The following is a 22,583-nucleotide window of genomic DNA, read 5'->3' as shown; positions in this document are numbered from 1 at the left end:
GGTCACACCTTTCCCCCTGCGGGGAATATCATCTCCCCTGAGTTCCACCAAGCCATGTTCCTCCCCAGCTTTCCCGCCTTCCTAAAATGCCACCTCCTCCAAGAGGCCTCCCTCGATTGGTCCCCCACCTTCCTGGTTATTTTACCCCAACAGCCACCTGAGCGCTCTGTTTATGTAATGGTTGTTTACTGGGGGTTTTTTTTATCACTTGGATCTATATTCTTGCTCTTAGCTATTGTAAATTCGTCATTCGGGTCTGATCGTTTCCCTCTTTAGATTGTAAGCTCCTTGAGGTCAGGGCCTGAGTCTCCTTTTGCATGCTCCTCATAATATCTCTCATAATATCCCGGCTGGATTATTGTGTCAGGCTTCTCTCTGATCTCCCTTCCTCCTGTCTCTCCCCGCGCCAGTCTATTCTTCATTCCGCTGCCCGGCTCATCTTCCTGCAGAAACGCTCTGGGCGTGTCACTCCCCTTCTTAAAAACCTCCAGTGGTTGCCTATCAACCTCCGCACGAAACAAAAACTTCTCACTCTAGGCTTCAAGGCTCCCCATCACCTTGCCCCCTCCTACCTCTTCTCCCTTCTCTCTTTCTACTCCCCATCCCACACGCTCCGCTCCTCTGCCGCCACCTCCTCACCGTCCCCCGTTCTCGCCTATCCCGCCGTCGACCCCTGGGCCATGTCCTCCCGCTGTCCTGGAACGCCCTCCCTCCTCACCTCCGCCAAACTAATTCTCTTCCCCTCTTCAAAGCCCTACTGAGAGCTCACCTCCTCCAAGAGGCCTTCCCAGACTAAGCTTCCCCTTTTCCCTCTGCTCCCCCTTTTCCCCCCCTTCACCTCCCCTCAGCTAAGCCCTCTTTTCCCCCCTTTCCCTCTGCTCCTCCCCCTCTCCCTTCCCCTCAGCACTGTGCTCGTCTGCTCAATTGTATATATTTTTATTACCCTATTTATTTTGTTAATGAGATGTACATCGCTTTGATTCTATTTATTGCTATTGTTTTAATGACATATTCATCCCCTTGATTCTATTTATTGCTATTGTTTTTGTCTGTCTGTGTCCCCCGATTAGACTGTAAGCCCATCAATGGGCAGGGACTGTATCTGTTGCCGATTTGTCCATTCCAAGCGCTTAGTACAGTGCTCTGCACATAGTAAGCGCTCAAATACTATTGAATGAATGCTCCTCAAGCACCTAATACTGTGCTCTGGACACAGTAGGAACTCAATCATCAGCGCTGCTCCTGCTGCTGAATACTCTAATGAGTCTGTCTGGGCTTGTGGGTAAAAGTCGATCTCCCAAAACCCGGTTTTGAGCAGCGACAAGAGTCACGACAACAACTTGTATGGCCAGGACCACCTCCCCACTTTAAATCTGTCCACCTTGTTCACCTCCCCTCCATCAAAGGCTACCTCCTCCAGGAAGCCTTTCTTGATGGGTTGGAGGATAGGGCAAGGAGAGGATGCCCACCCATCCACCACCCACCCATTCATCCAACATACTTTGAACCGTTCCTTGAATCCTGCCCTTCCTCCTCTGGTACACCTCCCTCCCTCTCTTGCCCTACATAGCCCAGGGGACAGCTCCTCTACCCATTCCCCTCCTTTCCCACTAACACTCAGAGATGCTGCCCAGAATCAGTCAAAGAGGCGTAAATGGTACAAGTTTGTCCCATCTCATTATATTTGGAAGTTCCTAGGCAGGGGGGAGGTAGGGGGTGGAGGAAGGCAGGCTCTGGGGTCCGTTTTGCCGGTCAGGCAGATTGGGAACATTAATGAATATTATTTGCAGAGGAGGCAGCAAGCAGGCAGGATGCTTTTGCTTCCGGCTCAATAACGCCGGAAAGTCATGCTGTGGCTGTGGTAATTAGACTCTTGGCTGTGGTAATTAGACTCTTCCCCACTTCTGGGTGAAAATGAGAATTCAGAAGGGGTGAAGGAGAATAATAATAATAATGTTGGTATTTGTTAAGTGCTTACTATGTGCAGAGCACTGTTCTAAGCGCTGGAGTAGATACAGGGTGATCAGATTGTCCCACGTGGGGCTCACAGTTTTTAATCCCCGTTTTACAGATGAGGGAACTGAGGCTCAGAGAAGTTAAGTGACTTGCCCACAGTCACACAGCTGACAAGTGGAGCCGGGATTTGAACCCCTGACCTCTGACTTCCAAGCCCGGGCTCTTTCCACTGAGCCACGCTGCTTCTCCCAAGCCCATGCTCTCTAGAGGAAACCCCAACTACTCTCCAAAGAGCCCAGCACTGAGGGCCACTGAGCCAGGATCTCCCTTGGCTCTGTGAGGGCTGTAGCCATTTCACTGCTAGGGAGCTGGACCAGGGTTTCTTACTTTCGGGTTCCCGCAGAATCAATGTTCCTGGAATGGCATGGTCCCCAACTCTCTCCCCATTAACCACGGTACCTGGGCAGTGCCCAAAGCACTTCCCATGGGCTTCCCTCCACTCACCGGTTACCCTCTTTCCAGGCCAGAAGCCAGAATGGTTCCAGGGGTCAGATGGGAAGGAGAGGGGGTGGGAGCCAGCTGTGGAGGGGGCTGTTCTGCTGCACCGTGAGGGTTATTCAAGATCCAGTGTAAAGAAACCTCTATTACTCCCCTCCAGTGTGGGAAACATAAATCAGTCAATCAGTGATATTTTTAGAGGCTTACTGTGTTCAGAGGGATCAATCAATCATACTTATTAAGCATTTACTGTGGGCAGAGCACTGTTCTAAGTGCTTGGGAGAGCACAATATAACATATTGGTAGAAACATTCCCTGCCCACATGGAGCTTACAGCTGGGATTGCTCTCAGGAGTTGGAGCAAAGCCATGCCAGGAGCTATAGGCAAGATAATAATAATAATTGTGGTATTTGTTAAGTGCTTACTATGTGCCAGGCACTGTACTAAACGCTGGAGTTGGAGTTTGTTTGGATACTAAGTCAATCGGGTTGGACACAGTCCCTCTCCCACCTGGGGTTCACAGTCTCAATCTCCACTTAACAGATGAGGTAACTGAGGCTCAGAGAAGTGAAGTGACTTGCCCAAGGTCACACAGCAGACAAGTGGCAGATCCGGGATTAGAACACATGACCTTCTGACTTCCAGACCTGTGCTCTATCCCCAGAGGATGACCAGCAGTCATGTTTTCAGATGCCTAGTATCGACATATTTCTGCAAAATGATATACATGTTCGTCATTCTGGTGTGTGTTTGGCATAGCTCCTGTGATGTGATGTCACTTGGGTCTCCTTGTCTGGTATTCGCAAGGGCTGCCAGTGGCCACCCTAGATCCAAGTAGGGCAGGGGGTTTTAAAACATGTGAAAGACATTGTCTGAAAGCATTTAAAAACAAAGCCTCCTGCCTAGGCACCAAATGATGGCTGGCAGGGGATTGGATGGATGGGTTTTATCCGGGCCCGGGGAGGTGAGCTGCCATGGCTGGGGACACAGTGGGAGGAGGGAAGGGGGAGGAGAATGGCTGAGGGACAAAGCCCTATGCCCTTTGGCTCCCAAACCCTAAATTGGGCCTGGTTTAAGCTTCCTCCCCACTCCATATTGGGTCCAGCCTATTGCCAGGCAGAAGAGATTTGCAAGATCCGGAGAGACAGGGCGCAGCAACAACAGCCAGCATGGGGGATTAAGGCGGCATTAACTGGGGAGCAGCTACAGGGTCTGAGCAATCCTCTCACTGGCAGCTTCCAAAACAGTTTGGAATCCATGAGCACAACCCCGAGAGGCCGGCATAGAGAGCGTTGAGAGCATAGAGTGGAGCCGGAGCCTGGGCTGGGGCCTTATCGTTAGGTCACTCAGCAGGCCCCGGCAAACCGAACGGGAGGGAGGAAGGGAGGGGAGATGGGATTATCCCCTCTTTTAACTGACTAGGGGTGGCAGCCAATTCTTCCTCTGGGCCCCCTCTGGTACACAAAGGAAAAATTCATCTCCCTCAAAGTAAGGGTTAGGGGAGGGAACAGGGGAGGGAGAAGCTGAGGGAAAAAAAAAAAACCCACCACCCAACAAAACCTGGAGGTGGTGTGGCAGACTCAGAGCCATTCATCTCTCTCCTCTCCCTTCTCCCTATCCTGCCCCCTGGATTTAGCTCCCACCCTGAGTTTGAAGCATTTAAAATGCTTTCAATTGAGTGCCACAAATCAATCCTTACACATATTTTCAAAACCTCCAGCCCTTGGATTAGCCACCCCCTTGCATTTAACATACTGTGCCTTGAGTCTAAAGCTTTGGTCATTCCTCCACCTGGACCTAGCGAGATTTACCGTTAATATTTTACTGCCTTGAATGTGCGTGACCCGTTTACATCAGTAATCTCATTTTATCATCACCATATCTCACATCTCTGTAAGAGGCAGCTCTTTTCTGCCCCCATTTTACAAACAAGAACATTGAGGCCCAGAAGGAGAAAACCATTTGCCCAAGGTCACACAGCAGGCACAATGGCTGAGCCAGACTATCTCCCCCATTTAGACTGCGAGCCCGTCATTGGGCAGGGATTGTCTCTATCTGTTGCTGAATTGTACATTCCAAGAGCTTAGTACAGTGCTCTGCACATAGTAAGCGCTCAATAAATACTATTGAATGAATGAATGAAAGGGCCCTCTTGACTCCCAGCCCCCACTGGGAATTGAGTGGTGGGGAGTATTACATCCATAATTTATTTATATATCTGTAATTTATTTATTTATAATATTATCTGTCTCCCCTCTAGACTATAAGCTCGCTTTGGGCAGGGAACGAGTCTACCAAGTCTTTTATATTGTACTCTCCCAAGTGCTTAGTACAGTGCTCTGCACACAGTAAGTGTTCAATAATTGATTGATTGATTGATTGGAGTAAGGGAGGAGGAAGGATTGAACCAGTTGGCTCTAGGCTCAGGGCCAGAGTCACCCACCTTCCCTCTGGCCACTTCCATCCCGGTGCCCTCAGGCCGGAGACCAAAGGACAGGGAAATTCAAAGAGCGACAGAATTGGGGAGTGAGACACTTCCTGCTGCAGAAATGCCAGGGAGGTCAGCCCATTTGCTCTTGGAGAGCAGGGAGCCCATCTCAGTGCCTCATTAGGACATCCTAAATCCTGGGCACTCTTCCCTCATGAAACACAGGATTGTACCAGCTAAGTGTTCACCTAAATCCATAGGGGCAAGGTGGAGACCAGCAGTTCCACTGTGGAATCCCCCCGGCCCCCCACCTTTCTTGGGGTCCATCTGCCCACCCGAAGATATGGAATAAGGGATGGAAAGAAGCAGGGATTGTCCAGAATGGCACACTGGGAAAACAGTTGGTGCCCATTCACCCATTCTGGTTTGAATTTATTTATTTCTTTTTTGTGTTGGGGGTGGTGGTGTTGAAGGTCTGAGCTGAGTCATCTGGATCAGGACAGAGACTCTACAGCGGTATGGGGGCTAGGCCTCCCCCAACTGACAGAGTCATGTGTGCCAACAAGGCTATTACCCGGGGCCCGGACTGCGGGTGTTCAGGGGGAGCCAGAGTCTCGCCAATACCATTATGCGGTTTGAAATGTCTTGTTCGGTCCATCTATCCACTTGCTTGCCATGCAACACTTTTACTTATAGGAACAACGCACATCTTTAAATGCCTCAACCCTACCCCTCATTCTAGTGTGAGTCTATTTTTATTTTCACCTCTGGGCATGTGCCCCACTGAGAACCTGCTTCTCTGCTCCTTGCTAACCTCCCAGCCTCCTGTTTCTCCCCACTCCAGTCCATACTTCACTTTGCTGCCTGGATCATTTTTCTACAGAAACTATCTGGTCATGTCACCCCATCCTTCAAAAAATTCCACTGGTTGCCCACCACCTCCGTATCAAACAAAAACTCCTCTCCATTGACTTTAAAACACTCCATCACCTCGCCCCCTCCTACCTCACCTCAGTTCTCTCCTTTTACAACCCAGCCCGCACACTTCACTCCTCCAGTGCTATCCTCACTGTGTCTCGATCTTGCCTGTCACACCACCGACCCCTAGCCTACATCCTGCCTCTGGCCTGGAACGCCCTCTTTCCTCTAATCCGACAGACAACCACTCTCCCCCACTTCAAAGCCTTACTGAAGGGACATCTCCAAGAGGCCTTCCCAGACTAAGCCCCACTTGTCCTCATCTCCCACTCCCTTTTGCGTCACCCCGATTTGCTCACTTTGCTCTTCCCCCTTTCAGCCCCAAAGCACTTATGTCATTTTATTTATTTATATTGATGTCTGTCTCCCCCACTCTAGACCGTAAGCTCTTTGAGGGCAGGGAATGTCACTGTTTATTGTTGTATTGTACTATCCCAAGAGCTTAGTACAGTGCTCTGCACTCAGTAAGCACTCAATAAATACTATTGAATGAATGAATGCCCCCCACCCTACCTCACCACCCACCTTTCACTTCCCACTGTGCTAAATGCCCTGAGCACTGAAGGCACTTACTAAATACTACTGACAGAGAAGCAGCATGGCACAGTGGAAAGAGCCCGGGCTTGGGAGTCAGAGATCATGGGTTCGAATCCCAGCTCTGCCGCTTGCCAGCTGTGTGACTTTGGGCAAGTCACTTAGCTTCTCTGTGCCTCAGTTACCTCATCTGTAAAATGGGGGTTAAAACTGTGAGCCCCACGTGGGACAACCTGATCACCTTGTATCCCCCAGCGCTTAGAACGGTGCTTTGCACATAGTAAGTGCTTAACAAATACCACCATTTTTTTTTTACTGATAGACATAGGAGGGAGTACAGCACTCAGATACTAAATACCATAATAATGTTGATAATAATAAATACTAAATGTTTAGGATAATTATAAGAGTAAGAACACTAAGGGTGGGAGGCACCCATCCAGAGAAGGATGTTGGCAGCAAATCAGTCAGTAGTATTTAATGAGCACTTTTTAAAAATGGTATTTGTTAAACATTATGTGCCAGGCACTGTAATAAGAGCTGGGGGAGATACAAGATATCAGGTTAGACATAGTCCATGTCCTACATGGGGCTCACAGTCTCAATCCCTATTTTACAGATGAGGTAACTGAGGCCCAGAGAAGTGAAGTGACTTGCCCAAGGTCACACAGCCAAGTGGCAGAGCCGGGATTAGAACCCAGGTCCTCAGAGTCCCGGGCCCGTGTTCTTTCCATTAGGCCCCATGGGGCACTCACTGTATTAAGCACTTGGAAGTGTTCAATACAAAAAGAGTAGGTAGACAATCACAGTATGCAAATCACAGTATGATATCTATACATTGATCTCAAGTCTAATACAACCCCAGCTTTTAATGGGGTTGTTTTAAAAAGGAAAGGCTTGACTGCAATTCTTCCTAAAATCAATCGGGGACTCCAGGCCTCTTATGAGGAAGGAGTGGGAGGGAAGGAGGGAGGGAGTAGGAAAACCATATCTCTTCAGCCCACAGGATGGGGTGAGATGGGGAAACAGATCGGTTATAGGCTGAGATCCGAATGGAAAGATGCACCCTTTACTCACCCCTCCCTCAGCCCCTCAGCCCTTAGGTACATATCCATAATTTATATTAATGTCTGTCTCACACTCCAGACTGTAAGCTCATTGTGGGCAGGAAATGTGTCTACTGACTGTTACATTGTAATTTCCCAAGAGCTTAGTACAGTGCTCTGCACACAGTAAGCACTCACTAAATATGATTGATTGATGATTGATAAAATCAATGGTATTTATTGAGCGCTTACTCTGTGCAGAGCACTGTACTAAGTGTTTGGGAGAGTACAATACAGCAGAATTAGCATAAACGAAGCTGATGTTCCAGGAAATCAGCCAGGGTAATCACCCAGATAGTGCCTAAATACCTTCTTAAAGTCCTTTTCTCCAGAGATCTCTGGGTCTTACTAAGCCCCTGGACCCCAGGCTAGCTTTAAAAAGGCACCAAGACTGATAACCATCTTCAGTCTGCTTCTGCTTCTTCTTCTTATTATTGTATTTGTTAAGCACTTACTCTGTGTCAAATACTGCTTTAAGTGCTTGGGTAGTTAGAAGTCAATCAGATCAGACACAGTCCTTGACCCATGTAGGGCTCACAGTCTAAGTAGGAGACAGACAGGCATTGAGTCCCCATCTTACAGATAAGGAAACTGGGGTGCAGAGAAGTTAACTGACTTGCCCCAGGTTACGCAGCAAGCAACTGGCAGAGCCGGGATTAGAACCCAGGTGCTCTGATTTCCAGGCCTAGGCTCTTTCCATTAGACTATACTCTTCCTCAGCTGGGTAGCCCCAAGGGCAGGCCATGCTTGCCCACTTTAGTGCCCGTGTTTCAGACCCCCTTCTTGTACCTACTCCAGCCAACAGTTTTTTTTAACCATACCTGTCGAGGCAAAGGGTTGGGTGGGACAACCTTGCCCCTCTAAGGGTGTGCCCTTGCGGCAAGTACTACACAGGCCACCTTGCCATACTCATCCACTTGACTCCTCTACCCAACAGCCCTGGGTGCCCTTGTGGGGAAGGGGCATCATCCTCTTTAGCATGCACGCTCATTACCCCCTCTTTAGCTGGTTGTCTCTCCCAGGGGTGATTTAACAGGACATCTGTTCCCAGCATCCCCTCTGTTTTTCTGGAGAAGTAACATACTAATGAATTGCTGCACAATCACGCCCCTCTCCTCTCCTCCTGGCAAAAGGCAGTAAGCAGGTGGAGGCTGTCACTTTCACGCCGAGGAAGAGGAGACCATAAGGGCTGGGATTTGGGAGGTCTTTGCTTCTTGGATTTGGCAGAGGCCTGTAGCCAAGACCAGTCACTGGGTGGAGTGAGCTCCCTGCAACCTTCTCTTGATTTTAAACTCGGGGTCCTCCCCATGCTGTGCCTCCTTCGGATGGGCTGCAGAAGGAGTTCTATGTCCTGGGGGGATGGGGAGGCCATCTTCGTGGGGGGTCAGGGGGAGAACAGAGGTCCACAGGGCGAGAGGCAGCAGCTGGTACCTCTGGCCTCACAAAGACTGTAGGAACATCTTTGCACTTGGGTCCAGACCCTCTAAACCCTTTGATACTCACCCCACCCCCACCCATTTTAGGTCTATATCTTTATCCTCTGTTATTTCCCCTACCCATCATTGATTTTCATGTCTCTCTCCCCCACTAGGTTCTCAGCTCCTCGAGAGCAGGGATGGTATCTGTCGTATTGTCCTCCTTGTGGCCAGGAAACATTGTCTAATAAAAATAATAATAATTATGACACTTAAGCACTTACTATGTGCCAAGCACTGTTCTAAGCCCTGGGACAGTGACAAGTTAGTCAGGTTGGACACAGTCCCTGTCCTACATGGGGCTCACATTCTTAATCCCCATTTTACAGATGAATAATAATAATGTTGGTATTTAAGCGCTTACTATGTGCAGAGCACTGTTCTAAGCGCTGGGGTAGATACAGGGTAATCAGGTTGTCCCACGTGAGGCTCACAGTCTTAATCCCCATTTTCCAGATGAGGTAACTGAGGCACAGAGAAGTGAAGTGACTTGCCCACAGTCACACAGCTGACAAGTGGCAGAGCCGGGATTCGAACCCATGACCTCTGACTCCCAAGCCCGGGCTCTTTCCACTGAGCCACGCTGTTACTGAGGCCCAGAGAAGTGAAGTGACTTGCCCAAGGTTACACAGCAGACATATGGCAGAGCCGGGATTAGAACCCAGCTCTACCAATTTGTTATATTGTGCTCTTCCAAGGGTACCGTGCTCTGCACACAGTAAGGGCTCAATAAATTCAGCAGATTGGTTGATTGAGTCGCCGGGTGGAGTTTATACGGCTGGCAGAGTGGCTCCAGAGCCCCAACCCGTCCCTGGCAGATCCCCCCGGACTGTCTGGAACGACTGGGGGTGAGGTGGGAGGACGGAAAGCTTATGGGGTTCTGGGGTGGGGGAGAGGGGCATCTCTGCACCTCTGCCCCCCTCTCCAAGGCCCATGAGGGCAACAGGAAATTTCTTCAGTTGCGGCAGCGGAGAAGAAGATGGATGCATCACGGAGGATGAGAAAAATCTTCTCCCTTCCCTCCCCCACTTCATAGCCTCCCCTTTTCCCTCCTTCCCCTCCCTAGCTCCTCATTGCTCAGCCTCAAGTTAGCCCCACTGGGCCCTTCTCACCAATTTCGCAGTTCTCTCCGGTGAATCCCTGGCCACAGTTGCAGCTGTAGACAGTACCGTTGGGCTGGCAGGTCCCTCCATGCAGGCAGGGATTGTTCTTGCAAGGATCGGGCCAGGCTGCAAGACAGGAGCATGAGATGAGTGTTGAGGGTGGGGGGTCACCGTAAGAATGGAAGCTGCTGTAACCCACCCAGAGCGAATAATCAGTGAATCTCGATTGAGAAGTAAAGAATGTTGCCATCATTCATTCCATTACTGGGTTCCCCCTGGGCCAGGCTAGGAAAAAGTGTTTGTGGGCTGGTAGACTTTTTCTTCTTTGCAAGGCTGTTTACTCCCACGCCACGGCACCACCCAAACGCCCCCTCTCTCCCTCCAGCTCCGCCCAATCAAACCTGAAAGTAGGACCTGCCTCTGAAAGAGCTAGACAAGCCAGGAGCAGCGGTGCTGCCATCTGGTTCTCCCTGCTGCCCCTCTGCCATTCCACCCTTTCCCCTTCATGGCAGGGAGAAAGAGCCACTGCCAGGAAGATTTTGGTGCACTGTGCTATTAAATGAAGGTCCTGAATATGCCATGCCATTTTGCAGCTGTCTTTTGGGTCATCAGCTCAAGCACCTTTTCCCAAAGGGCTGAACAAACGTGATGACTGACTCCATCTCCCTGGAGAGGCTTTCTGGGGGATAGAGTTTTGGGGGTTCAGGCCTCACCCTGAAGACCGCCCCCCGCCGCCGGGCATCCCAGCATCTCTTCTGCAGCTTCCTCTGTCCGGCAACGGTGGGAGTCAGCTCCTGTCTGGTTCAGGTTGGCCCGATTGATCCCACTTGACCCCGGCCCCTTCGATCCCTCCAGCGCACCTGTTGCCTTCTCTGCCACAGTCCCATGTGGTTTGTGTTTGTCTGGGACTGTCCTCTCTCCCCAGCTAGGCTGGCAGGGATTCGGGCTAGTGTTTCCCCCAGTTTCCTGGGGCGCTCAATACGGGCTGTTGACTGACCGGCTGATTGAATCCACGACTCCCCCTAAGAAGCCCAGCCTTCCCCAGCTCGCAGGGCTCCCGCTCCTCTAATCCTGGACTGGCTGCTCCCCTCCCCCTTCACTGGGGGAGATGCCAACTCCTCCGCCCGAGAGAGAGACAGCAGCAGCAAAGTGTCTGACAACAATTAGTCACGTCCTGTTCCCTAAGAATGCAGCTTTCCAGCTCCATCTGTTCACAGGTAATTCAGAGGCTGCGAAGCTGCCCTTCCTCGCTTTCCCCAACCCCTCGCCCCCTTTCCAGACTAACTCGGCTTCTCCACCGCCTCCCCCCTCACGCCCTGCCGAAGATCCGCTTTGCTCCATCTGTCTGGGGGCCCCGTGGGCTGTCAGGCGGTGACAGACAGAGTCTCCCTGGGCTGCGGGGACCCCCGATCCGGGCCCCCAGAAGACGGAGCGTGGCCGGCCCGCCGTGGCCTGTGGTTGCCCATGGAGATGTAAATGCAACATTGGCATCGCAGGCCCCACAGCCTTCTGGCAGATGGAACAAGTCGGGATGTCATTTTTTCCTTTTTATAATGAGCGGTGACTGACTTTACACACTCTCTGAGGAAATCAGCACCACCCCCCAGCCCTGCACGGCAAGGGGAGAGAGAGTCAAGAGTCCAACCACCAGCAGCCCCTGGGATAGGGAGATGTGCACCGGTCGGCGTCTACGCGGAGGAATCCGTTGTTCTCTTGCCCCAGCGCAGGGGGCAGGGGAGTGTGGAGGTCCCCAGACCAGACCCTCTCTGCAAGGGCGCTCGGGAGGAGGCGTCTACCCGGACCCCACTCCGGAGAGGCAGTCAAGGTTAGGTGTCCCTACTCAAAGCCCAACCTGGCATTGTCTCAGAGCTCGGCTCCCCGATTCGATACAGCAGGTGCTGGGGCCTGCAGAAGGAGAGTGACACACGGAAAAAGATAGACTCCGGCATATGCCTCACTCCCCACCCCCCTTAGAGACCCGTTCTCAGTCTGCCCAGAGCCCGAGCCACGACTGCCTGAGCAACACCAATGGGGAATGAATGTATTCCCAGACCAACGATCCCTCAACGGATTGGCGTCGGCCATCAAATGTCTCAACCACCTCTGAACGGGATGATCCAAAGTCACCTGAAAGCCAACCATTTACCAAACTACTCCCTGTGCCTCAATCTCATCTCTCTCACCATCGACCCCTTGCCCACATCCTCTCTCCTGCATGGAACTCCCTTCCCCTTCATATCTGACTCTCCCCATCTTCAAAACCCTACTATCACATCTCCTCCAAGAGAACTTCCCCGACCTACCTCTCATCTCTCCACCCTATTCGCCCTCCCTTCTGCATCCCTTATGCAGTTGGGTCTGTACCCCTTGAGCACTCTGGTACTCATCCAACCCCCGACCCCACAGCACTTTTGTACATATCCTTCTATTCTGTTGCTTCCCCTACCTGTCATTTATTTTAAAGTCTGTTTCCCCACTAGATTGTAAACTCCTTGTGGGCAGAGTTCATGTCTACCAACTCTATTGTACTCAGCCGAGTGCTTAGTCTAGTGAACTGCACATTGTAAGTGCTCAATAAATACCACCGCTTGCTCGATTGATAAGTGGTCAAATCCCAACCCTCTCTTCCCAACTCATCTATCTCTGACAGGTCCCCGTCTGAAAGCCTGCCTGGTGGAGACCCGTTGCCCGAGCTGGTACCCTGATGTCAATTCCCAAGCATCCCTTCCGCCTAACGTGCCAAAGGGATTCTAGGTCCACAGTCCTGAGAGGGTTTTCCTCTCTGAACACTTCCTGTCAGCAGAGCTCTCTGAATCTCTGCGGAGACCCAGCTCATGCTCTGGCCCCCAATTCAGAATCGTCTCCTTCGGAGGTGGAGCTGCAGACTCATCAGGTACTCACCCTCCGATAATGGTGATGATGATGATAATAATAACAATAGTAATAATAGTCGAGCATTGCACTGAGCCGGGGTCGATAAGAGATAATCAGGTCAGATACAATCCCTGTGTCACACGGGGCTCACAGTCTATGGGAAAGGGAGAAGAGATATCATATCCCCATTTTACAGATGAGGAAACTGAGGCACAGAGGCTGGGCGACTTGTCCATGGCTAGTGGTAGAATCGGAATTAGAACCCACGTCTCCCGTCTCCCAGGCCCGGGGTCTTTCCACTTGGCTGTGCTGCTTCTCATTCCAATCACTCCACTGCTCACCTAGTGCACACACAGACCTCTCTGAAAAGGACAGGTGGATAGTAAGACCTTTCAGAGCACGATTTCTCATCCCGCGGGGTCGAATCTTCTTGAATGTCTTAGCGATTCCCTAGTTCAACACATTTTGAAAACCCTCGTTATGCACATAGACGGGTCCCTCTCCTCTCTCTTCTCCAAAGGAAGACGGGCTTTGAACTACAGCAGAAAGCTAGTGCTTTAACAAAGCATCGGGTAATCCTGCATACCTCCTGGGCAGCAAGAGAATATGCGGTATTTCAACAAATCCAGCAGATTTAAAGAGGCAGACAAAGACAAAGGAACAGGGAAACTAAGAGAATGAGCTTAGTGCATACATAAGAGACACGTAAGGACACATCCCCCCCACCCCCTTGCCACCGTCAAGCACCCACAGATACCACGGCAGGGAGCAGACACAGGGAGATGGGTTCAGAAGCACCCAAACTCACAGACAGATAGGCATAAATTATATTACCATTGTAACTATGTACTGCTTTGAAGCTTATACCAAAATATTATTATTTTTTTAATCCCTAAAACCTCAAGACCCTAACCCTTTAATTCCCAGTGACTCAATGACTCCCATAATGGTTTTAAATAAGAGGGTGTTTTCCAAGAAGAAAACTGCAATGTTATCTGTGTTTTTACCATCTATTGTTTGGGCTCTCAACTCCCTTTAATGTTCTTTGCCCCAGTCTTTTGCAATATGTTTTTCATTGAGTGTCTATGCAGGCGCTGACTCCTCCATCACCCTGGAAGCCTTCTGAGGTCAGGGTAGACCTTTCACCAGGCTGGGCCAGGCCAGACCTGCTCTGCTAAGGGTTAAGGTCCTTAACTGAGCCACCGCTGGGCCCAGATTGGGTTGGAAATTTTCCATTCCGCAAGCCCACCCTCACAGCCCTCCTCTCTACAACCATTTTAGGATGATGTATGGGCAGAACCTGCGGGGAGGCAGCAATTTAGGTGGCGGTGGAGTGGAAGAGCGCCTGCCTGGAGGCTGGCAGGCAGCTTGGAAGCAGACAGACCCAGGTTTGAGTCCAAGTTCTGTCACTGGCCTCCGGTGTGACCTTGGGTAAATCACTTAACCTCTGTGTGCCTCAGTTTCCTCATCTGCAAAATGGGGGGTAATAGCCACCTTTCTACCTACCTCACAGGGGTGTTGTTGGGGCAAAACTGAGATAAGTTAATGTGAGGGCTGTTTGAGAATCAAAGTGTGGTACAAAAATCAAGGCCTTATAATTATACATAGCTTTGCACACATGGGTAGTTATTCCACTCTGCTGCTTGAACTACAAATCCCAACAGGCCACTGGACAACTGTATGCACATACATTTTCCAATCATGGTGATACCCACTGAAAGTGAGAGCCTAATAATAGTAATTATGGTATTTGTTAATCGCTTACTATGTGCCAAGTGCTGGTGTAGATATAATCAGATAAAACATGGTCTCTGTCCCACATGGGGCTCCCAAACTAATGGGGAGGTAGACCAGGTATTGAATCCTCATTTTACAGATGAAGAAACTGAGGCCCAGGAAAGTTAAATGTCTTGCCCAAGATCACGCAGCGGACAAGGGGTAGAGCCAGGATCAGAACTCAGGTCTGCTGACTCCAAGTCCATGCTCTTTCCACTAGGTTATACTGCTTCTCAGCTCCCAAACCACTTTCTATCTCTCTAAAGCACATTTCCTGTTTGAAACTGGGGGTGGGGGGAAGCTGGACCGCAAAATTGCTGGGGTCTCAGGCAGCAGCCATGTCCTGTTCTTCTTTTGTCCTTCCCCAGAGTGCCTAGCACAAGACTCTATACCCAGTAGCAGTTCAGTACAGGCCAGTGATTGAAACACCATTTTATTGAGCAATGGCCTCCCCTTTCTGGCAGCCATAGGGAAGGTATCTCTGCCTCCTCAACCCACATTTCCTCATAACCTCACCATGCCAGAGGAAAGGAGGTGTGGTATCCCACAGTGGGCTGTGATCTGGACTGGCTTCCCCAAGACCAACTTTCATCGGTCCCAAGACTAGCCTGCCATCAGAAGGGAAGAGAGATCGGACTCTGCTCAGCTGGCTTGATTTCAGTGATAAATGAGCCATCCTCTGGAATCACCGCTGAAGCTGGGTAATTTCCTGGCCCTGGAGAATGTTTGCAGTGATGTGCGGAAACAAGAGTAATTGAACCTTGGGCTTCAGGGTATCGGCCAATTGCTGCAGGTGGTAATGCGAAGAGTGCCAGGCCCCCGCCTGCCTCCTGTCTCCATTCTGCCTCAGACAGGGAGCCCAGGGACTGCTCCTTAACTTCTTCTCTCTCAAAGATGAGGGGAAGGGGGAAGGAAGCTACGCTCGATGTTGTAGGAGGGAGGAGGTTGGCTTTTACAAACCAATGGGCTGAGCCTGTGTTGCAAATCCCATGTCCTGACTTGAAATGTGCATGGGTGTACGTGTGTGTGTGTGCATGTAGTGGGGCAGGTGTTCACCTGTGATTATAGGTGGAAGTTGGTGAATCCTTAAATCCCTCCCAAGATGGCAGGCACCTGGACTGTAAACTCTGGGAGAGCAGACACCAACTCTTTTCCTTTTGTTGCCTGTTCCCCAGCACCTGCTCTCAGTAGGCTTCAATTGCTGCTGTGGATGGAATGAAGAAAAGGAGGAGGAGGAAGAAGAAAGCTTCTGTGCAGGACTTAGTGGATAGAGCATGGGCTGGGAGTCAGAAGGACCTGGGTTCTAATGGCTCCACCATGTCTGCTGTGTGACCTTGGGTAAGTCACTTAACTTCTCTGTGTCTCAATTATCTCATCTGTAAAATGTGGATTTTACATGTGTAAAATGTGTGTAAAATGTGTCACATGCATGTGTGAGCCCCATGTGGGACAGGGAATGTGTTCAGCCTGATTAACTTGCAACTACCCCAGCACTTAGAACAGTGCTTGGCACATAGTAAATGTTTAAAGTACCATTATTATTATTATTATTATTAAGACCACATCTGACCCATTCCAGATTAAAAACTGATGGTGATTGATCCTGGCTTTAAAATGGGGATGCAAGTTGGGGCTTACCCCAAGATTACTGAACTCTAAGGGGCCTGTTCAAGGCTAATAATAAGTTATGAGGTTTTTTTAAGTGCTTACTATGTGCCAAGCACTGATCTAAGCACTGGGGTAGATACAAAGTTATCAATTTAGACATAGCCCCTGTCCCACATGGGGTTCACAGTCTAGGTAGGAGGGAGTAGGATTAAATCCCATTTTTCAGAAGAGGGAACTGAGCCACAGAGAAGTTACTTGCCCAAGGTCACATAGCAGACAAATGGCAGAGCCAGAATCAGAACCCAAGTCCTCCATCTCCCAGGCTCCTACTCCTTCCACTAGGCCATGTTGCTTATGTTTCACGCTGCTAAGAGTATGTTGGCTCCGTGTTTTCAAGGCAGTTATGCCTGTGGAGGTTAAGGGACTTTCAGCTCTCTGTGGACGTAATGAGCCTCCTGAACTTCCAGGTTCCGCACTGGGGAGCTGAGTATTCAGAGAGAACCCCCATTACTCATTCTTCAAGCGCTCAACTCCAAGTTCCGGAAGTTCTCCCCGCTACCTAACCTAACTCCCTCCTGCTGCAGTTCAAACCAAGTTCAGCATGTATTGCTGTGCACAGCTGAGTACCTGTGCCCATGTAATTGCATGTGAGGCTATGGACCTACTCTCTCTACCTCGATCTCATTTATCCTACCGCCAACTCCTTGCCCAAGTCCTCCCTCACACCTGGAACCCTCTCCCCCTACCTTCTAAGCCCTCTTAAAATCACATGTCTTCCAAGATGCCTTCCCTGACTAAGCCCTCATTTCCCCTCCTCCCTCTCCCTTCTGCGTTGCCTATGCCCTTGAACCCCTGAAGCACTTGATACTCATCCCCGCCTCAACCCCACAGTAGTTATGGCCATATCTTTACACTCTGCCATTTTCCCTTTCTGAAACTTATTTTAATGTCTTTCTCCTCCTCTTGACTGTGAGCTCCTTGTGAGCAGGGATCGTGTCTACCAACTGTTATACTCCCCCAAGCACTCAGTACAGTTCATTCATTCATTCATGCAGTAGTATTTATTGAGTGCTTACTATGTGCAGAGCACTGTACTAAGCACTTGGAATGTACAATTCGGCAACAGATAGACACCCTGCCCATTGACGGGCTTACAGTCTAATCGGGGGAGACAGACAAAAACAAGACAACTTAATCACGATAAATAGAATCAAGGGGATGTATACCTCATTAACAAAATAAATAGGGTAATAAAATATATACAAATGAGCACAATGCTGAGGGGGAGGAGTAGAGGGAAAGAGGGGAAAGGGGGCTTAGCTGAGGGGAAGGGGGAGGGAGCAGAGGGCGGAGGGGGAGCAGAGGGAAAAGGGGAAGCTCAGTCTGGGAAGGCCTCTTGGAGGAGGTGAGCTCTCAGTAGGGCTTTGAAGAGGGGAAGAGAGTTCTGTGCACACAGTTCAGTGCTCAATAAATACCACTGATTGCCGGAGCCCTGTGTGTGCCTGTACGCATGAGGGCCTGCAGGTGAATATTGTGTACACATGTGCAAGTCTTGTGTGCATACATGTGCATATTCGTGTGTGTGTGTTTGGAAAGCATGTACCCACGTGAGCCAATGCAGAGCAGTCCTCCCAGATCTGTCCCTTCTCACTGCCTACAGCAAGTGATGACTCAGTCGCTTTCATGCTCTGACTTCTATTTTCAAACTCATTTGCATTTCTGCCAGGAAAGGGATGTCTGTGATGAGGCACCCCCAAAATCCTCTCCTCCCCCTTGCTGCTTCTCTCCAGAAAGGAATGGAGACTGCCTTCCTCCCCTGCACCCTCGCTGAGAGATGCTTTGAAGCTTCCTCCAACACAGGGATCGGTGACACTGCTGCCTCGGCCTCCGCAGTAGCCTTGGCTTTCCCAGCGGGCAGTGCGGGGTTTCAGGCCATGTGAATTGGGTTCCAGCAGGGTCTCAGATTTGGTGGGCGAGCCACTGGTTCAAAGGGGATTTGTTGTCGAGCAAGGCCTGGGAGCTCGGAGACCTGGCTGCTCCACTTGCCAGTTGGGTGACCTTGGGTAAGTCACTTAACTTCTCCGTGCCTCAGTTTTCTCAACTGCAAAAATGGGGTAAGAGACCCGTTCCCCCTCCCCCTGACACTGTGAACCCCATGTGGGATGGGGACTGTGTCCCAAACTGCTTACCTTGTATCCAGCCCAGTGCTTAAAGCAGTCTTTCACACATAGCAAGCGCTGACTTAACAAAGACCACGATTATTATTGTTGAGAAGCAGCGTGGCCTAGTGGAAAGACCACAGGCCTGGGAGTCAGGGGACCTGGGTTCTAATCCTGGCTCCACCACTTGTCTGCTGTGTGACCTTGGGCCAGTCACTTAACTTCTCTGTACCTCAGTTACCTCATCTGTAAAATGGGGACAAGGACTGTGAGTCCTATGTGGGACAGGAACTGTGTCTGCTCTGATTATCTTGTATCTTCCCCAACACTTAGTATAGTGTCTGGCACATAGTAAGCGCTTAACAAATATCACCATCATTATTATTCTTCCTGCGGTGGAAGCCCTCCTCCCCCAGGTCCTCTTGCCCCACACGCCCATCCCCTAGACCGTCTGCTCCCGGTCAGCAGGGATCCCAACTCAAAGCCAAAGCCTTGTGATGGGGATCTCTGGGGCCCTGCTTTTGCCTTTGATATGGCCAGCAGAAGGCCAGCCTGACTTCAAGGCCCCTGGCCCAGCTCCTGAGGCCACTGGAGTGCCCGGCTGTTGAGGAATCTGGGTGGCAGCAGCAGCTCTAGGCAGCTAATTGTCTTGTTGGTTGGAGATGGGCGGCTCCCGGCCCCCTTGATTTGCTCCCGGCCTACTGGCTGAGGAGTGGTTTGCGGCTGGAAGGTGGCCGCTGTCGGATTTACCCCCTGGTTAAATATTGCAGGGTTGCCTCAGGTGGGCAGGTGGGCTGAAGAGCCATTTACTGTTGGGTGTTTTAGGCCATCCATATCCACACATGGCTTTATTTTGGAAGAGTCGCTGGAGAGCCCAGGGACAAAGACTCTGAAGACCGCAGGGTTCCTCATTACAGCCAAATGGCAGCTGCTGAGTGTATCAGAACAAAGCTGTCCCTGCTGGCAATGTTGGTGACATCTCTCCATCTCTCCAATCACAGGGAGTTGGCAAACAGAGAGGAAACGGGGCTGACTTCTGACCTCAGCACAACCTCCTGGTGGGTGGAGTGGTGGGGGGTGGGGGCGGAAGAGGAGGAGGAGGAGACAACAGCAGCAGCTAAGAGGCCAGGAGAGCCCTCCAGTTCCTCCAGCCTTCTTTGTTCCGCTGCTGCAGTTGTCGTGACCTAACACTTGGTGCCTGCTTGGCCACCGTGCTGTGATCTATGGATGCTGCCTGGGCCCTGATTAATTAACAGCAAAACCCATGGTTGGAAGATCCCCAAAAGAAAAAAGGAGCCTGGCAGTTTGCAGAGCGACAGAGAGCGGGGCCACCGGCCCAGGTCCAATTCTGGAAACCCACGGGACGGGGACAGGCTCAACACCAGGTGGTTCCTTTAATAATAATGATGATGATACTAATTGTGGTATTTAAGCACTTTGGGAGTCAGAGATTGTGGGTTCTGATCCCCGCTCTGCCGCTTGTCAGCTGTGTGACTTTGGGCAAGTCGCTTAACTTCTCTGTGCCTCAGTTACCTCATCTGTAAAATGGGGATGAAGACTGTGAGCCCCTTGTGGGACAACCTGGTTACCTCGTATCTACCCCAGCGCTTAGAACAGTGCTTGGCACATAGTAAGCGCTTAACAAATACCATCATTATTATTATTATCATTATTATTACTATGTGCTAAGCACTCTTCTAAGTGCTGGGGCAGATACAAGATTATCGGGTTAGACACAGTCCCTGTCCCATGTGGGGCTCACGGTCTCAATCTCCATTTTACAGATGAGGTAATTGAGGCCCAGAGAAGTGAAGTGATTTGCCCAAGGTCACACAGCAAACAAGTGGCGGAGCTGAGATTAGAACCCATGACCTTCTGACTCCCAGGCCCGTGCTCTTTCCTTAAGGCCATGCTGCTGCTTCCCTTTCCAACCATCACCTCCCTCTTTCCAAATGGCGCTCTCTTCCTCCCTCCAACCCACCCCCATTCCCAGCCTGCACTTTGGCCACAGGCACCCAAGGGCTCTGCGGTGAAAGTCATCACCCGGATTAGGAGCAAACGTGGTTCTCCAGATCTGACAGGGAAGGTGAGGGGAGTGAGGTGTGTTCAGCCTTTCATTTTCTTGTTGGGGCCTCTCCGAAGTTAATGGAGCATCTGGAGTGTAGACAGGTGGGAGGGAGGGAGGAAGGGCAGGAAAGTGACGGGGAGAGAGACAGAGATAGACAGCGTGAAGGAACAGAGAAAATGGGCCAAAAAAACACAAGGCAAAGGAGGATGGGGAGGTGAATTTAGGAGAAGCAATGTGGTCTAGGAGAAAGGGTACAGGACTGAGACTCAGGAGACCTGGGTTCTAATTCAGAGAAGCAGCGTGGCTCAGTGGAAAGAGCATGGGCTGGGGAGTCAGAGATCATGGGTTCAAATCCCAGATCGGCCACTTGTCAGCTGTGTGACTTTGGGCAAGTCACTTCACTTCTCTGGGCCTCAGTTACCTCATCTGTAAAATGGGGATGAAGACTGTGAGCCCCACGTGGACAACCTGATCACCTTGTATCCTCCCCAGCGCTTAGAACAGTGCTTTGCACATAATAAGCGCTTAACAAATGCCAACATTATTTAATTCTGGCGCTGCCACTTGTTTGCTGTGTGACCTTTGGCAAGTCACTTAGCCTATCGTGCCTCAGTTACCGCAGTTTTCTCCTCGGGGATTTGATGCCTGTTTTCCCTCCCATTTAGACTGTGAGCTCCATGTCAAGCAGGGACTGTGTTTGATCTGATAGTTAACTTCCCCAACGCTCTGTACGGAATAAGTACATAACAAATATCACAGTTATTCTTCTATTATAGAACTCTCTCTTCCTTCAGATCCAGCTCTTTCCCTCTCCCCACATATACCTCCCACGACTCATGAGGTTCCTTTCATCACCTTCCCCACCCACCCCTCAGCGGCCAACCTCCCCCGTGCCTCAGGCCTTAATTCCCTGACACCCCCAAGAGTTTTCTGGTTCAGCCTTACAGTGACTCCTCAGACCCACCCTTAATTCACCAGCCCACCCTATTTGTGAGGTCCTAGCCACATTCGCCAAACCCAAAACGATGAAACCAACACACTCAGGTGTTCTCACAAAAGTGGTTAAAAACAGGGGTGAACGTTTCAAAAAAAAATTATTCTACCTGGAATGCTGTGGCAGCAGAGAGGGTGCTGTGAGGGAGTAACAGAAATGGGATCAGGGGAAAGCCCCAGTCACACAGGAACGGGTTCCTGGGTTGGGTAAGGAATAATGTGCCACCAGCAGAGAGCAAAGAATGGAGTCATCACACTGACTCTGCCTCTAACCCCAGTTCCTTCTGCCCCCAGGGACGAGACAGGCACACCCAGGCAGACTAGGGCCCCAGGGGAGGAGTAAAATAGGAAAGGTGAAGTTGGTGGTAACCCAGAGACAGCAGGAGCTGAGAGGGGAAGCATCTTGGCATAGTGGATAGAGCACAGACTTGGGAGTCAGAAGGTCATGGGTTCTAAACCCGGCTGTGCCACTTATCTGCTGGGTGGCCTTAGGCAAGTCACTTAACTTCTCTGGGCCTCAGTTACCTCATCTGTAAAATGGGAATTAAGACTAGGAGCCCCATAGGGGGCAGAGACTGTGTCCAACCTGCTAACTTGTATCTAAGCGCTTGGCACATAGTAAGCACTTCAAAGTACCACAGTTACTGTTATTACTATTATTATTATCCACCATCACCTCTGCAGCAAAACAATTCTCATACCGGAACGACCATTCTGGCCCTTTTTCTTTTACCAGACCCCAGCTCTGGTCCAATCTAGCTTACTTCCAGCTCTGGTTAAAAAAGAAGCAGAGTTTATTATCCAGTTTTCATCCTGATTTCCACTAGGCCCACTGTCTGATTCCACCAAGAGCACACTCAGCGGCCTGGCTGCTCACGTCCAAACCCCTTGCCTCTACCCATGCCAGACTCCCAGCAGAATCCTGCCTCCTGCCAATGGAGCAGCCAGCAAAGCAGCAGAGAAGGGTCAGCAGTCTCGCGACCTTCCAATCCCCACACCAACACCCTCTTGTCGACAGATCCACGC

The 22,583-nt window shown here is 50.5% G+C and overlaps 1 protein-coding gene across 4 annotated transcripts in view; it reads right to left on the bottom strand.

Annotated features, from left to right (window-relative positions):
* The window catches only part of NCAN (neurocan), a 95,224-nt gene that overhangs the window by 8,794 nt on the left and 63,847 nt on the right, over positions 1–22,583 (bottom strand). For all 4 annotated transcript variants that reach the window (XM_029051710.2, XM_029051708.1, XM_029051712.2 and 1 more), the window contains one exon: positions 10,089–10,205. In XM_029051710.2, coding sequence (XP_028907543.1) covers positions 10,089–10,205 — 117 coding nt within the window. The remainder of the gene's footprint in view (positions 1–10,088; positions 10,206–22,583) is intronic.

This window comes from Ornithorhynchus anatinus, chromosome X1, assembly GCF_004115215.2.
Source record: "Ornithorhynchus anatinus isolate Pmale09 chromosome X1, mOrnAna1.pri.v4, whole genome shotgun sequence".
Classification (NCBI taxonomy): domain Eukaryota; kingdom Metazoa; phylum Chordata; class Mammalia; order Monotremata; family Ornithorhynchidae; genus Ornithorhynchus; species Ornithorhynchus anatinus.
Note: the sequence above shows the minus strand (reverse complement) of the source record. Positions and strands in the feature narration are given on the sequence as shown.